We start from the raw sequence: 18,061 nt of genomic DNA, 5'->3' as shown, positions 1-18,061 counted from the left end.
ACTGGACTGATTTTCTTTCCGGATTCTCTTTGAAAACCTCGCTCAGACGTAGTTAATTAATGTGTCTTTTAATATTATATCCTTCATCCAGGTGTACCATGTAATGTAGTTGTCCCAATTTCTTCATAATTGTGCCGAGCTTCCAGCGTTGGGTTCCGCCATATGTTCGGGATTGCACTCTGTCCCCCACGCTTGTCTTACATTAGGTTTCTGGATGGAATTTTGAACTATGTGTGGAAGGTGTAACAAATCTAGCTTGATTCGAATTTGCCTGTTCAGATAGAGTTCTGATGGGCTTTTACCACATCGTAACGGTGTAGCTCGAAAACTGTATAAAATGTTTTCTACCTTAAAAGTTATTGTGCCCGGTTCGTGTTCCATAGCTTTTAATTTCTTCTTGAGGATCTGTACATATCTTTCCGCAAGGCCATTGGTAGCTGGATGTTCTGGGGCAGTGAATTTTTGAAAGATGCCATTTCTTTGACAAAATTGAGTGAATTCCTCGCTTTTGAAGATCGTAGCATTGTCAGATACTAAGACTTCGGGTAATCCATGTGAGCTAAAAATGTTTTCCAGAAAATGAATGGTCGAATTGGATGTTGGGTCACTTTTCGTAATCCTGACCTCTGGCCATTTAGATTTCGCATCTACGAGGATGAAAAATTGATGTCCTTGGAATGGACCTGCATAATCTATGTGGACACGTTGAAAATTTGTTTCCGGATCTTCCCAATGATGAAGTACAACCTTCTTGGATTCGTTTTGTACTTTTGCGCATTCTGGACATGATTGCACCATGTTTTCGATATCCTTATCGATGTTACGCCAATAACAGTACCGCCTGGCCAAATTCTTCATTTTAGATATGCCAAGATGAGTGTCGTATAGTTCCTTTAAGATTTCGGAACGTAATGATAAAGGTATAAACACACGTCGACCTCTGAAGATAATACGGTAATTGTACATTAGCGATTCCTCACCGATTTCAATGACCTTGAAATATGTTGTCGGGAGCATGATTCTGAACAACTTTTCCTTATACATGTTACCGCCGCTCGGCCTTAGTTTCTGAGATATTTATAAAAATATTTTATGGTTTTGCAATATTGTCACCATTATGAAATAACTTTTTTGCATGTATTCAGTTTTTGACAAAGTAATAATGTTTACCAAAAAGAGTTGTAAAGCGAGATTCTACCGGCGGGGTGGTTGCGGGAGGCGGGCCGAAGGCCTGTATGTAATATACATACATTTCTGATATTTTTTAATTTGTATAGAATTTAATACAATTTAATACAATTAAAAAATATCAGAAATGTATGTGTACACACACACACACACACACACACACACACGCGCGGGGGGTGCAAGGGGGACCTTCGGCCCTCCCTCCCGCAACCACCCCGCCGGTAGGATCTCGCTTTACAACTCTTTTTGGTAAACATTATTACTTTGTCAAAAACTGAATACATGCAAAAAAGTTATTTCATAATGGTGACAATATTGCAAAACCATAAAATATTTTTATAAATATGTCGGAAACTAAGGCCGAGCGGCGGTAACATGTATAAGGAAAAGTTGTTCAGAATCATGCTCCCGACAACATATTTCAAGGTCATTGAAATCGGTGAGGAATCGCTAATGTATATAATTACCGTTCTTTATCCTTAACTGTTTCTTCCATTACGGTTTTGCTCGTAATAACAGTAGATGAGATTTGGTTAATTATTTGATCATTGATTTCTTCATCTTCGTCTTGAATAGCCGGATTAATTCCTAATGGTGCGTGTGATAAATAGTCGGCGTTGCCATGATCTTCCGCTTTATGATGTTCTATTTTGTAGTTGAAGCTGCTTAAAAATGTTGCATAGCGTAGTAACCGTGCAGAAGTAATGGCAGGAAGTTTAACATCATGTTGGAAAATTCTGGTTAGAGGGCGATTATCCATTATTAGCGTCAACGATCGGCCATATAAATACCTGTAGAATTTCTGGATTGAGAAGATAATAGCAACAGCCTCTCTGTCAAGTTGACTGTAGTTTCGTTCGGCCGCCGAAAGAGAACGGGAAACAAAAGCTACAGGTTTCTCAATGCCGTCAACGATGTGAGACAGCACTCCTGCAACTCCCGTTGGACTAGCATCGCAAGCTACCGTTACTTGAAGGGACGGATCATATGGCATTAGAATGCAATCACTGGTAATTTCATTTTTTAGCTTTATAAATGCTGCTTCACAAGCCGATGACCATAGAAATCTCCTCTTCTTTTGCAATAATTCCCGGATGGGGTATGTAATCGTCGAGATATTTGGAATGAACCTAGAGTAATATGTGACTATTCCGAGAAATTTCCTTACGTCGTCGACATTTTTGGGCCTAGGAGCTTCTAGAATGGCTTTAATTTTATCAGGACATTTTGAAATTTTGTTTTCTGCGATGACATATCCTAGGTAGGAAATTTTCTGTTCGAAAAATTGACATTTCTTCTTGTTTAAATGTAGATCGTATGCTCTGTTACGTCCAGGCCGTTAAAAGGATGGGCCATCTGGAAGGACGCAAACTACTTACCCCGTAACACACTTGTTAGGGCGCGTGTATATATCGGGTCGAACGGATTTTAAGGGCTTGACACAGGTCAGGGACCGAAACGGTCTCTTTAACTCTGTGAAGTGTTAAGCCTAAGTGTCCGCTCGGCGGTCCCTTTTTGGTAAGGGAATTTAATCCCTTTTACTCGGGACGGGACCTTGTGCGATCGTAGGATTCAAGGAAGAGAGCGGGTAAAGAAAAATAATTTAATCATAAAAATGATATTTATTCATAAATACTAAATTAATGGTTAATACATTGATACAAATTTACGAGAAAATCTAGTATTTATTATATCCCTAGAGCGTGGATACGTGAGACGTGTTTGTGTGTGTATTAAATTTCGCGGATGTTACAATAGTGCGGGGGTCATCAGTCAGGATGAATGGGAGAACCTAGCTCTAAATTTTTAGTCCTGACTGGGTTTACAATGACGTTGCGGTTAAAAAGAAATATTTAAATCTTCATGTATATAAACTGTACCTGTATATGAAGGAAGAGAAAATATAGGATCAGAGATTTTGAATTAAAGAATGGAAGAATGAGATGAGGATAACAAGAGGTTTACACATAGGAGTTAGCAGGATTTCGAGATTAATTCGTCAATTCTTCAGGGTCTATATAATATTCAAGGTAATGGGACTCCTCCTCAAGGTCGGGGAGGTCTCTCAAAAATTCTTCAAGGGCTTCGTTGATTTCGAATGATGTGGGAGAAGCAGAGGGAGAGTCGGAGTCGAGGGTAATTATCGGTATAGGAGAGGGAGAGGGAGAATCGGAATCAAGAATAATTATTGGAATAGGAGGAGGTGGGAGTTGGGGAGTAACTGGATGGGGAGGAGAGAAAGATTTTTTAATTGGAGACTGTGGGGGAGTAGGTGAACAGGAGTAGGTGAACTGGGACTTCGGGGAGGAAACAGGTGAATAACTGGGAGTAAGAATAGGAGAATTAGTTATATAGCGAATGCCTTGGGAGGGGTTCTCTAGATTATCATTATTAATATTTTTTACGGAGTTTAGGTTATGCTTAGTTAACTGGATATTGTTTATTCCGCTATTGTCTAGAGTGTTATCATTAAAACTATTAGTTTGTAAATTGCTAAGATCGAGGGTGGCAGTTCGTTGTGTTTCTAGTTCTCGAAGAGCCCGCCTCCGACGATTCCGATACCGTAGTGCGATACGCTGACTATTGAATCGCGGCACTGATAAATGATAAACGCGATTTATTGCTTCTACTATCGCTATTATTATTGTCAAGAAACGATCCTTAGGTTATAGAAATAAGTTCTTTTATCCTTTAAATGTAAATTTCAATGTAATGGATGAATAGATTGTAAATGATAGATTGTAAATTGTACGTTAACAATTTTCTGTTTCGATTGTTTAATTACAGATCAGGAAACCGTTTATTAATGGTCTGATTTAAATTTCTAGTTGGTATTTTAAATTAATAATTAAGGATCGTCTCTCGAAAGACGAGAGAAAATAAAAAAATAAAACCGGGACTGGTCTAACTTACTATTTATAGAGTGCGTTGCGAAAGATTGTAGAAGATCGGGTCCGTAGAACGGGGCTCTCTTCTTGATTGTGGGTGTTCTAGGTATTGAGGTCGGCAGGAGAGTCAGTAGCTCACTGTCACTTGGATTGATTTTTAAAATTTACTAGTGACTGTTACCCGGAATCGAGAGTCGTCGGATAATTGAGAAAATTATAAGAACTGTTAAATGGTTAAATCGGGTAAATGAGAACTACTAAAAAACTGTCAAAGGACTGCGAGAAAACTGTCGAAAACTGTTGAAAAGAATGGTGAAAAACTGGTCCTCGCGCCTTGTGCTCGCATTTTTTTAAAGTCATTGCTCCTCCTCTTTGCTGGGTGGTGGGAATCTTCTTCAACGAATAATTTCAATTACTCCCTTCTCAAGGGCAAGGAGGTTGACCTTTTGAAGGAGAGGCGTTTTCTAGGATTCTTAATTGGTTAAACCCCTTTAGGTTGAGACTTAGTTTTATCCAGAGAGTGGGAGTAGAGTGACTAATTTACGGTTCATGAGAATTTGCTCGTGAATCACATATGTGTCGTCTCAAAGATTGTTTAGTTTTCTTTTTGATAATTTTTCCAAGATCCAGTATGCTTTTTGTCTAAATTGTCAAATAGAAAAGTTTCATATGGACCATTATAAACATGCGAAGCACTTGGATTTTTACGTGACAGCTGTAACTACAATTTTGTTTTAAAAAATCTTAAGTTATAGCTACTGACCATCCTTCGAATGACTTTTATTTATTACTTTTTATTTCGAGAGACAGAGTTACGTATGCTTATTGCTGATAAGGATTCCTTTGCTTCCTTGAGCGGAGGTGGTCTTATGTTTCACCGGACGCACCAACTATAAGCATATTCGATTATTTGATTTCATAGAGAAGATTTTGAGTTGACAGTGACTGACCGTCTGCGTAATGTCAAATTTCATTTATTATTCTCTGTCTCCGATATCTATGAGTAAAAATTGGTCCTACTAATACTTATTGTATAGTTTCGAGGAAAGAAAAGAATCGCGGAGTCCGCCGGACGTAACACTCTGAGCCTTTCCATGCAAGAAATGAGGCGTTGTTTGCATTCTATATACGTCTGTCCAAATACAACGATGTCATCGAAATATGTAATGCCTTCGAGACCATTCAAAATTTGATCTAAAATTCTGTGGAATTCGCTTGGAGCGGTTTTAATTCCGAAAGATAATCGATTCATCTTATATGTACCTCGATGCGTCGATATAGTTTGAATGTTTTTACTTTCATCGTCAACTAATACATGAAGATATGCTTTGAACAAATCAAGTGTACAGAAAAACTTTGCATTTCGTAGGCTGCTTAAAATATCATCAATCCTGGGAATCGGATAATGAGCACCTTTTAATTGGGGATTGACTACAATTTTATAATCAACACATAATCGAACGGAGCATGTGAATTTTGGAATGCACCCGATTTTTGATTCGAAAATATCTTTGAATTGTTCTAGGATATTACTTATATCAGTATTAAATATCTTCAGGAAATGAATAGACTTCTGACTTGCGCATTCTGGCAAATAATTTCCATCTAATTTAAATAAATTAATTTTGAGATGCCGTATCCAGGTTCTACCGAGTAACGGGGTACCTTTTGAAACAACGAACATGACCTCGTTTGATTTGGATTTTTTATATTCAATTGGGACTTTTATAACACCCAGTGGTTGAAAGATTTCTCCTGTGTAAGAACGGAACCGGATATTTGTTGGTTGCATCGATATCGATAATTTTAGTGAATCATAATAGTTTTTCGGTAAAAGAGTAAATCCTGCTCCTGAATCTACTTCAAATTTTTGAATTCTTCCGTCAATTTTTATATCCGCGTAAAATTTCTTTGTATCTTCTAATTTTATAAACGATTTTTCGTAAATGTCAACTATTATTGTATTAATCCCGTAGAAATCTCGAATGTTATTAGTATCGTGTAAATTCTTACTATTCTCATGAGCTTCTATATCAACTTTCTGTACATTATTTTTCATTTTTATCAAATTTGAAATGCAAACTTTTTTGACATGACCTGTTTTATTACAAGAGTTACATTTCACGTTATTGTAATTGACACGACAATCTTGAACTTTATGATTGTTCCGCCCGCATCGAATACATACATTTTCTAATCCTAGTGCACGATAATCGATTCTACTTTTTGAACGTGACCGACTGTTTGAACGGTTTTTACCCGCGTTATTACGACTATCCGATCGACTTGAATGTTTCTTTGCTTTTTTTGAGATTTTGAAATGCGATTCACATTTTCAATTGGAGATTTTCTTGTCGTTGGAATACCTGATATTTCATGGTTATCCAATTTCTGCTTCTAGAGCAAGTGTTGTATCCACTGCTTTCTTGAAGGTCAAGTCAGTTGTCTGAAGAAGTTTTTCTCGAATTGTTGCGTCTCGAAGTCCTCGAATAAACTGTGCGCGTAGAAATATTTCTGCTACAGATCGTCCGCATTCGCATTTAAATTCACAAGTAGCGATGAATTTCTTTAATTCCGCGATGTATGTTGCAATATTTTCTTCTGGTTTTTGTGAGCATGAGAGGAAACGATGCTGTTGCACCACTACATTCGGCTTCGGGCACAAATAAGTTTCTAACAATTCTATCAACTGTGCATACGTTTTCTCCGTTGGCAAATTTAGGGCAGTTAGCGATGTCAATAATTCGTAGTGTTTTGCTTCAATACAATTTAGCAAAACTTTGGCACTAATATCTTTGTCGTCGAATACATTTTTCAATTTGAGGTAATTTTCTAGCCGCAGCTTGTAGTTTGGAAAATCTTCTTTGTCTGGATCGAAACTCCCAAAGTTTGATACCAGGTTATTATTTAGATTTATTGGATGTTGAGCTGTCTGTTGTTCGGTTTGACGCTCGAGGCAAGCCGTCAATACTTTCATGAGTTCCTGGAATTGCTTTGCATCCATCTTGCCGCCGGAATGAAAAGGTTATGTGGTATCGAATCTTATTGAAGTGTGTAGAAGACGCTTGTTTCCATAAAGTTGAATTTTGTGTACCTCGTCGCCAATTGTTATAAACTTTCAGGAGGGTCGAGGAATCCAATACGGTTATTTACTATATAATTCTATATTTATAAATTCTCACGTACATTGCGTATTATCAATCAAAAGCGTCTTAATCTCACGGACGACAGTGTCGCCATTTGTCGGATTGGTTCTTGTGTAGTAAGGACTCGGACCCGGTCAATTCGAATGAACGGATACAACATATTCGTACTGCTCCCATGTTTTGATTAATTAAATTAAATCCGCAACACTACTAATCACACGCACTTCCGCGATAACTAACCGCAATACAATTAAGAAATGACTGGCAATTTCCTGATTATTGCTGGTGCGACAGAAGCGTCGAGAATGTAGAATCCAATGTGCAGATTCGATCTCACAATTAGTCTTGCATCATCAAGTCTATTTTGTATATAATATTGTGTTATAAAAATGTTATATATATTAATAGTTCATTTATTTATTTTTTTTCTATGTGTATATACAGGGTGAGTTTTAATGGTTGTGTCAATCTTTTTATCATACGGGAGATTACCGATCGCAATTTTAATAAATTGATTGATACATAGATGTCAGTTAATTGAATCGACCGTATCAAAGGCCGAAATATAATGTGTACAATTAAAGCAAGTTAAAAGCTGAAATTATGTAGTGTGGATTTATTATTATTATTAAAGCTACGCATTTATTATTATTATTATTATTATTATTATTATTATTATTATTATTATCATTATTATTATTATTATTATTAAATATATGTTATTATATTTATTATTATTATTATTATTATTTTACTGTGATCAAATTAGGGATTTATTATTATACATATTCGATATATTAAAGCGGAAGAAATACATATTTAAAAATTCAATTCAGATTTAACACTTCAACGTTTTATGTAAAACTTTATTTCAAATTCCGCATTTATTTTTATAATAAATTTTTATTGTTTTATATGCTAAAAATATGCAGCAAAAAATTTTCTTCCTTCTTAAAATAAAATTACGCAATTGTTTTATAAGAATGTATTTCTTGTGGAACAATTGCGTGATTTTATTTCAAGAAGGCAGAAATACTACATAGTTTTAGCGTATAACAATAATAAAAATTTTTATCATAAAAATAAATGCGGAATTTGAAATAAAGTTTTACATAAAACGTTAAAGTGTTAAATTTGAACTGAATTTTTAAATATGTATTCTTACTGCTTTAATATATTAAATATGTATACGTAGCTTTAATAATAATAATAATAATAATAATGATAATAATAATAATAGTAATAATAATAATAAATATAATAATATATATATTTAATAATAATAGCAATAATAATAATAATAATAATAATAAGTGCGTAGCTTTAACAATAATAATAAATCCATACTACATAATTTCAGCTTTTAACTTGCTTTAATTGTATACATTATATTTCGGCCTTCGATACGGTCGATCCAATTAACTGACATCTATGTATCGATCAATTTATTAAAATTGCGATCGGTAATCTCCCGCATGATAAAAAGATTGACACAACCATTAAAACTCACCCTGTATATACATAGATTTTCCAAAATTATATGTGTATATATACACATAGATTTTCCAAAATTATGGGATTCAAGAATCAAGAAAATTATACCATTTTATGCGTATTATATTCTGCAATTATTTGATAGATTACGTAACGAACGACCTCATTGTTTCGAAAAATTGATTTGGAGGATAATATCGAAATCGAAGGATTAGGTTTGTCGTTTGCTGATAGAAAAACTTTGATCAAAAAGATATCTATAATATTTCACGTAGCGGTGAACGTGAGATTTAATAATACTAAAAAAGGAAGACTATATTTATAAACCTTCGGGCGACAAGAGACATCTGCGTTTTAAGCGAAAGTTTAAAAAATTTAGTGGTAAGTAATCGTAAGATTATCGAGATGATGTGTTTTCCGCCTGAAAATTCTGCGCGATTAATTACAATTAAAAATAATTCCTCGTAAACATTATCTCATTAACTAAATCTTAAGGCTTTGATATATGTCAGCTCGACTTATTCGCAAATTTAAAAAATTCGTCGTCGATGAGATCGTATATCCAATGGAAATCGAGAGAAAAACGATTCAAATTACCGAAACCATGGATGATTATCTCTTGGAAGTATTTAAATCAAAGTGAGTGTTAAATTCTTGCATTGATTCCTGTATCTCATATTTTTATGATAAACAAGTTATAAAAATTATACAGGGTGTTCGGAAATTCAATCGACAAATTTTCAGAGATTGTCGGGGGCACCATAAGAATTATTTTTTGCAAATGAACCTGGGGTCGGAAACGTGTCATTACATCGCTACGGCATACGGAGTGTTTGAAAGAGTCGGGACCTCGAAATATCACAAAAAATAGAAGTTTTACAAAAAATTGTTTCAAACAAAAGTCGTAGGGTGTAAAAAGGTCTATTTACTGGCGCTATGTGTTTGACCTTGGATGGCGTCGCCAAGGTCACGACAAGGCCACCTTGAATTTTTGAAATGGAACCCTCTACTTTTTATTGCATATTCTTGTAGCCCTTCAAAAATTCAACTATGTGTTTTCTTTACACCAATTGATTCCTCTCATTATTTAGAGTTATCAAAATTTTTATCTGTTTCAGCAAATTTTTTTTTATGTATTTTTTTTATATTATTTTACATAGTAAAAAAATTAAATGGCGTGCGTTTTGTAATGTTCTAGTATATATATAAAAATATATGTAAGATATAAATTTATATTTTATATTTAATAATTAGAAATTTGGCTCAAATAATCAAAAAATTAAAAACAAAATGGCATAAGAACCAACGCGCGGTAGTTGGAGCGCAGAGAAGCAACAAGACTTCTTTCTTTTTTCAATATTAGTTTATTAAAAAACTCATATGACAACAACAAAAAGCGAACGTTTCGGATTGTAGAACCACGCGTTGGTTCTTATGCCATTTCCTTCTTAACATTTTATATTATTCATTTTTCACGCCAGTGTGAACAAAAAGTGCGCCTTTCAATCCAAATAATAGAACACACGTAGAATGTAATAAGTATAAAATAATATTACAATGTAATAAAAGCATAAAATAATATTACAATTGTACTGTTGTATTTATTTTGATCTAAATAAATATTCACAATTCTCCGATAATGTTCCGATGAACTTTGAATTTTCGTATAATATATTGATTTAAATATGAAATGTATAATTTATATTGCATAATTCTATCTTGAAAAATGAAAAGGTCAAACGCTATTAAGGTCAGTACGTATAATGTATATAAATGGTGTCTGGTAATAACCATAGCACGTCTCATCTGTAGATAGAGTACTTTTGGACAGAACAGGAATAATTTCCGTACGATTAAACATTGGAATTAATAATCAAACAATCAATACTCAATTAAATTTAATATGTATTAATAAGTAAAATTATAATAATAATTAAATTTAATACGTAATAATTAAATTTAATTATGTATTGCGTTTAGGAATTGCGTAACATCTTTTGGAATATCTCTTCTCGTCGCGTATCTATTCTCGCGTGGATTCTTGTTAATTAATTTTTCATTAATTAATTTTGTATGAAAATCGCATAAAACGGCAAAGAACTTCCTTATTTGAAAAATTAAAAAGAAAGTGGCATAAGAACCAACGCGCAGTAGTTGGAGTGCAGAGAAGCAACAACACTTCTTTCTTTTTTCAATATTAGTTTATTAAGAAACTCATATTACAACAACAAAAAGCGAACTTTCGGATTGTTGTAATATGAGTTTTTTAATAAACTAATATTGAAAAAAGGAAGAAGTGTTGTTGCTTCTCTGCGCTCCAACTACCGCGCGTTGGTTCTTTGCCATTTTCTATTTAACATTTTATATTGATCATTTCTCACGCCAGTGTGAACAGAAAATGCGCCTTTCATCAATCTAAATAATAGAACACACTTAGAATGTAATAAGTATAAAATAATATTACAATTGTACTGTTGTATTTACTTTGATCTAATTAAATATTCACAATTCTCCGATAATGTTCCGATGAACTTTGAATTTTCGTATAATATATTGATTTAAATATGAAATGTATAATTTATATTGCATAATTCTATCTTGAAAAATGAAAAGGTCAAACGCTATTAAGGTCAGTACGTATAATGTATATAAATGGTGTCTGGTAATAACCATAGCATGTCTCATCTGTAGATAGAGTACTTTTGGACAGAACAGGAATAATTTCCGTACGATTAAACATTGGGATTAATAATCAAACAATCAATACTCAATTAAATTTAATATGTATTAATAAGTAAAATTATAATAATAATTAAATTTAATACGTAATAATTAAATTTAATTATGTATTGCGTTTAGGAATTGCGTAACATCTTTTGGAATATCTCTTCTCGTCGCGTATCTATTCTCGCGTGGATTCTTATTAATTAATTTCTCATTAATTAATTTTGTATGAAAATCGCATAAAACGGCAAAGAACTTCTTTATTTGAAAACTTAAAAAGAAAATGGCATAAGAACCAACGCGCAGTAGTTGGAGTGCAGAGAAGCAACAATACTTCTTTCTTTTTTCAATATTAGTTTATTAAAAAACTCATATTACAACAACAAAAAGCGAACGTTTCGGATTGTAGAACCACGCTTTGGTTCTTATGCCATTTCCTTTTTAATATTTTATATTATTCATTTTTCACGCCAGTGTGAACAAAAAGTGCGCCTTTCATCAATCCAAATAATAGAACGCACTTAGAATGTAATAAGTATAAAATAATATTACAATGTAATAAAAGAATAAAATAATATTACAATTGTACTGTTGTATTTACTTTGGTCTAATTAAATATTCACAATTCTCCGATAATGTTCCGATGAACTTTGAATTTATGTATAATATATTGATTTAAATATGAGATGTATAATTTATATTGCATAATTCTAATTTAAAAAATGAAAAGGACAAATGCTGTTAAGATCAATACGTATAATGTATATATGTGGTGTCTGGTAATAACCTAATCACGTTTCATCTGCAGGTAGAGTAGTTTTGGATTGAACAAGTATAGTTTCCGTACGATTAAACATTGGGATTAATAATCAAACAATCAATACTCAATTAATAATAAAAATTTAATTATATATTGCGTTTAGCACTTGCGTAACATCTCTTGGAATATCTCTTTTCGTCGCGCATTTATTTTCGCGTGGATTTTTATAATTAATTTCTCATTAATTATTTTAAAAATCATACAAAACGGTAGAGAACTTCCTTATTTGATTTGATCCACTCTGCACACGAAAGGTAAATATGATTATTATCAGACTGTATGTGTATAAATACATGTATCTTTTGCATTAAATGCTTTTAAGATTTTATATTTTTATTTGAAAATAATAAAAGAATGAATAAATTAATTTCTTAAATTTTTTTCTCAAAAATAGTAAAAAAAATAAAATTTAAAAAATATCCTCTTAAAGCTGTACAGTTACTAGAAACTAAATATACAATAAAATTTTTATCAAAAATATTATTTAATTAATAATTCAATATTTAATGTAGAAAATTAATTTTAACTGCTGCGAATTTCAAAAGGGTATTCCACTTTTTAAAATCACTTTTTAAAATTCTATTATTATTTATAGATATGTTCACATATTTTTTGATACTTTATATTTTACAACTGTACATATGAATTTGAATAAGAAATTCTCGCATTTTAATATATTTTCTAAAAATCGCAAATTAGTACATCGCAATAATCGCATTAGTATGTTTTTTAAACTGCGTTTAAAACATTAGTGTATTTTAAACCGCGTATTTCTACTTTGCGCATCCGTTGAACTTAGTGACATAATGCATATGTAGATTTCATTTTAATTGTAAAATTACATTGATTATACAATCCACACATTTTCCAGTTAAATTGTTATTATTATGAAGCTTATATATTGATTTGTTATCACACGGGTTATACATTCATATCTGATTTAATAGTAAAACACGTTTTGCTCTATGATATGAAGTAGCCATTGTGATAGTCAGTTTTATAAAGTTGTGTTTTTATTAGAATCGCCACGCGCTACTTTCATAAAAAAATTTTTTTAAATTTTTGAATGTGGTGAGTACAAATTCTTCTCTTGCTCTTTTCTGTAAATATTCTTTTTCAGTTTTTGAGTAAATTTTTTCAAAGATTATTTCATTCTCTGTCTTTCTAATTATACATATATAATTCTGAAATAAAATATCTTTTTTCAGATTTATTAGAATTTGTAGAAAATGAATAATAATAAACGGTTCAATCCATATGTCAGCGTTGATGAGGAGGAAGAAATAGTTATCTCTGGTATCGCTGGACGATTTCCTAATTCGAATAATATAAAAGAATTTCAGGACAATCTTTTCAATAAAATGGATCTCGGTTCGAAGGATCATCAACGCTGGACCAATTGTAATAATATTTTTTTCAAATTTTTTTCTATCTTAGGAAAAAGGTCTACATAATAATATATAATAAATAAATTAAAGTATATATAAAATATATCGATCTATGTTTTTATTTTCTTCTAAATCTCTATTTCTGTATACAAAAATGAAGAATAATTTAGGAAATAATTAAAATTTATACATAAAAAATAAATAAAATTGAAAGAATTGAGGAAAAATAATCTATATATAATTATATAAAAAGAAAACGTTGACTATATGTTGGAACTTCTTTTTTATTTCTTCAAATCTCATTTTTCCTAAAAGAAACAATGAAAAAATTATACTTTTAATTATTCACCGATTATTCTTTTTATTATTTTTTCTGTATATATACAGACAGAGATTATACAAGAGTAAAAAAACATATATATAAGTACATTTTATATCTAATTTTATATAATTATATGTATATTATTATGTAAACTTTTTTTCTAGGTAAGAATATCATTGTTCTTTATATTAAAAAAAATAATACTTATATCTCATAAAATATATATTAATGATACTCACGAATTTACAATATATATGCGGTTTAATTATAAATATAACATTAAAATTGACAATTAATATTCTATGTGCAATTTGTACATAAATCATTTTTATTATAACATATTCGCAAGTTTTTTGCGTTTGATGTGAAAATGAAAAATAATCAAAATGTCGTCTACCCATAAAAATATCTTGCCCATCTTTAAAAATGTAGTTCTTATTTATGATTTCAATATATGTTATTTTTCTATAAATCATTTTAAATTTTGACAGATATTTTTGAAATGCCTCCTCGAATAGGAAAAATCAACAATATAGAAAAATTTGATCCAGAATTTTTTAATATATCGGCCATAGAAGCTCATACGCTTGATCCTGGAGATAGAATGTTGCTCGAAAACACCTATGCAGCAATTATTGACGCAGGTGTCAATCCCGCAGAACTGTAGGGAACAAGGACGGCAGTTATCACAGCAATGTCAGTTTGTGATACATATCTCGATGTAGTATACGAAAAGCTTCATGTATGTTAATAATTTTATTATTCCAGACTCATGTATGTCAATAATTTAACTATTAAAAATCGATAAGAAAAACATGCATTCTTCAAACTGTATGAACGTATTAATATGTATGTACAAGGATATTGTAAAAAAACATTTTTAGTATAAAAACTATCATAATTAGGTTGCTGGATTGCCCATACTTGGTTGCAGTAAAAATATGTCGGCAAATAGAATTTCTAACTGGCTCAACGTTACTGGACCGTCGTATAACATTGATACTGCATGTAGCTCGACCCATTTCGCTATGGTGGAAGCTTACAATTTGATTCGATCTGGAATTTGCGACGCGGCTATTGTCGCTAGTATCAATTTGTGCATTCATCCTTTTGTGACTTACCAGTTTTATCGCCTGGGTATGTGAAAAATAATATTATGTTCAAAGATGTTGTATTTGAGATTGTTAAATGGTATAATTTATTTATTGATGCATTAATTAACACAATATTTGATCTAATAATTTCTCTTTTCAAAATATAACAATATAACTGATTTGCTTATTTTACATGTTTATCAAAGTTTTCAAATATATTAATTGATATATTAAATAAGAAACCGGAATAAAAAAGTAAATTACATTTTTTATATTCAATCGAAATAAATTATTGATATTATTTTAGGAGTTTTATCTCGCGATGGTTACTGTAAACCTTATGATAAAGAAGGTGCAGGTTACATGCGTAGTGATGCGGCTACAGTAGTATATTTGCAAAAAGCAAAGGATGCAAGAAGAATCTATGCCACTTTTATTTATGGTAAAACCAACTGCGATGGTTTTAAAGAAGAAGGAATTACCTTTCCATCATTAGACAAACAAAAAATATTATTGGATGAATTTTACAAAGAATGTAACGTTTTGCCTCTTGAGCTATCTTACCTAGAAGCTCATGCAACTGGCACTCTAGCCGGCGATCCCGTGGAGCTTCAAGCAATCGACGAAACTTTATGCATCAACAGAGATTTTCCTCTATTAATAGGTTCAGTAAAATCGAATATTGGACATTCTGAAGCCACTAGCGGTCATTGTCAAATTGCAAAGGTAAAGTTTACAACAAAGATTTACAAAATGGAGTTAATACATCTATGTAATCTAATGGAATATATAAACTTATGTATTTTTTTATTTATCTGTCATTTTTGATTATTTATTATAATTATTATTTATTAATTATTTATTATAATTATTATTTATTGATTATTTATTATAATTAAAGAATTAAGATATTATTATCTATATGCATTATAACAAATATATTTATCTTGCAAAGGTTTTAATTGCGATGGAAACTGGTATAATCCCTCCTACTATACATTTTAAACATCCACGAAAGGATCTGACTGCTATCATTGAAGGAAGAGTAAAAATAGTCACTGAACCGACAGAATGGAAGGGTGGCTACGTCGGTATTAATTCCTTCGGATTTGGTGGTGCTAATGGCCATTTATTATTGAAATCAAATTCGAAAAGTAAAGTCAATAAAACAAATAATAATTTACCTAAGCTTGTAGTTATATCTGGACGTACCAAAGAAGCAGTTAAAATTATATTAGATGACGTAAGTATATATTCCCAGGTAGCAAGCACACGTCATTTTCACGTTTCAAATTGGTCATTCACTGACTATTCTTGATGTCACGAGTTGACGTTTTTATGACATAAAAGTAACGGTTTAATGTCACAGATTCTTAACGTCATGACATGTACCGCATTTTGACATCAGAATGTACCATATTTTGACGCCTTTTCCTTAGCATAATAATGTATTTAATAGCGTTGTCGAATAAGATAGATTAACCGATTCGAGAGCATCATTGAACAATTACAGCCATTCTATTCTTCAGAGGAATCTCAGATCGATTAAATTGCTTTATTTGTAAACGTTAGAAAACACAAATATGGTAAGAAAATAGGTCACAAGTTTTATATTTGTTATTATTATTTTATTTAAACATAAATAAACTTACTTCTAATATCATATAAAATTTCAACAAATAATGTCTTCCGTTGCCTGCGTTTTATAAAAATATATTTTGCCAATCAACTGTATTATAAAAAAATATGTATATTTTTTGGCACTTTAATTACACTCGATTGATATAGCTAATATTTTCACTGTGGACTAATTTAATGAACACTTGAGTGGTTAAGCAACATGAGTCGTGCACAGATAAACGCATGCGTCGAGAGAAAAATTGTTAAAGTCCGATCGCGAAAGTCATGTTAGTACATCAATCCCATAAAAAATTTTAAAAGAATTTTTTATGGGATTGATGTACTAACTAATCACATTAATAATAAAATAATCGTCAATTCATGACTGAAATATGACATCAAAATAATGTTATATCAAGACGCCAATATAAAGTCATGTAACAAATCAGTCATTTTTACGATATATGATCAAAAATGACCAGTTTGGAACATTAAAATGACGTGTGCTTACTACTAAATAATTTAACGCAAAGAGTAACAAATATATTAATATGAAATAAAAGGTAAAGATGAAAGATTTAAAAGATTGTTTATATAAAGAATTTTAAAAAATCATTGTTATAATTTAAATTATATTTAATTAAAGTATATTAATCATATTAAATATTATTAAAGTTAATAATTATTAATAAAGTTATATAATATAAATAAGTTAAATAATTAACTTTAATAAATGAGATCTAGATATAAAAGTTATAAGGATAAATTCAAATTGGTTTTAGTCAATCAAGAAAACGGAAGAAAGGGTAGAATATTATATGAACAGGTCTTCTCTTAAGACATATTAAAATCAATTGTTCTCGAAACGTATCTTTTAACATATTAATATACCTACTTGGATAAAGTGACTAAATAATATTCAACATGGCAATGAAATAAATTATAAAATATTTTAAAGGCACAGATTTTTCAAAGTCAAATATATGAAACATTTGCTTAACTAAGTTTCTAATTATAATTAATTTAAAAAAAAATAATCTTTAAAATATTATAAAATAATTATACTTTTATAATTATAATAACTAATATATCTTTATAGATACAGAGTCGATTAATAGATGTAGAATATATATCTCTCCTGCATCGTATTTATAGCAGCAATATAAAAGATCATCCCTACAGAGGATACATAATTGCTGGATCCAAAATAACTGATAATGCAATAATTAAAAGGAGATTCAACTTATATACGAAAAAACCGATTTGCTTCATATTTTCTGGAATTGGATCTCAGTGTTTTAACATGGGCAAGTAAATCATTATATATTATAATACAATGTAATAATTATTATGAAGATGTTTATTTGTAATTAATGT

The 18,061-nt window shown here is 31.0% G+C and overlaps 1 protein-coding gene and 1 pseudogene across 1 annotated transcript; one reads left to right on the top strand and one right to left on the bottom strand.

Annotated features, from left to right (window-relative positions):
• Nucleotides 1-6,456: 6,456 nt before the first annotated feature.
• On the bottom strand, nt 6,457-7,080 carry LOC145968347 (uncharacterized). Its single transcript, XM_083093731.1, has one exon. It carries the CDS (start codon nt 7,078-7,080, stop codon nt 6,457-6,459), a length of 624 nt encoding a protein of 207 aa, XP_082949857.1.
• A 7,392-nt stretch (nt 7,081-14,472) lies between these two features.
• On the top strand, nt 14,473-17,999 carry LOC145968338 (fatty acid synthase-like; annotated as a pseudogene).
• Nucleotides 18,000-18,061: the final 62 nt, after the last annotated feature.

Source organism: Camponotus vicinus, unplaced genomic scaffold (genome assembly GCF_025532165.1).
Source record: "Camponotus vicinus isolate PSW18456_S1 unplaced genomic scaffold, iyCamVici1.0 SCAF_3, whole genome shotgun sequence".
Classification (NCBI taxonomy): domain Eukaryota; kingdom Metazoa; phylum Arthropoda; class Insecta; order Hymenoptera; family Formicidae; genus Camponotus; species Camponotus vicinus.
This window is presented reverse-complemented; position numbering and strand designations above follow the sequence as displayed.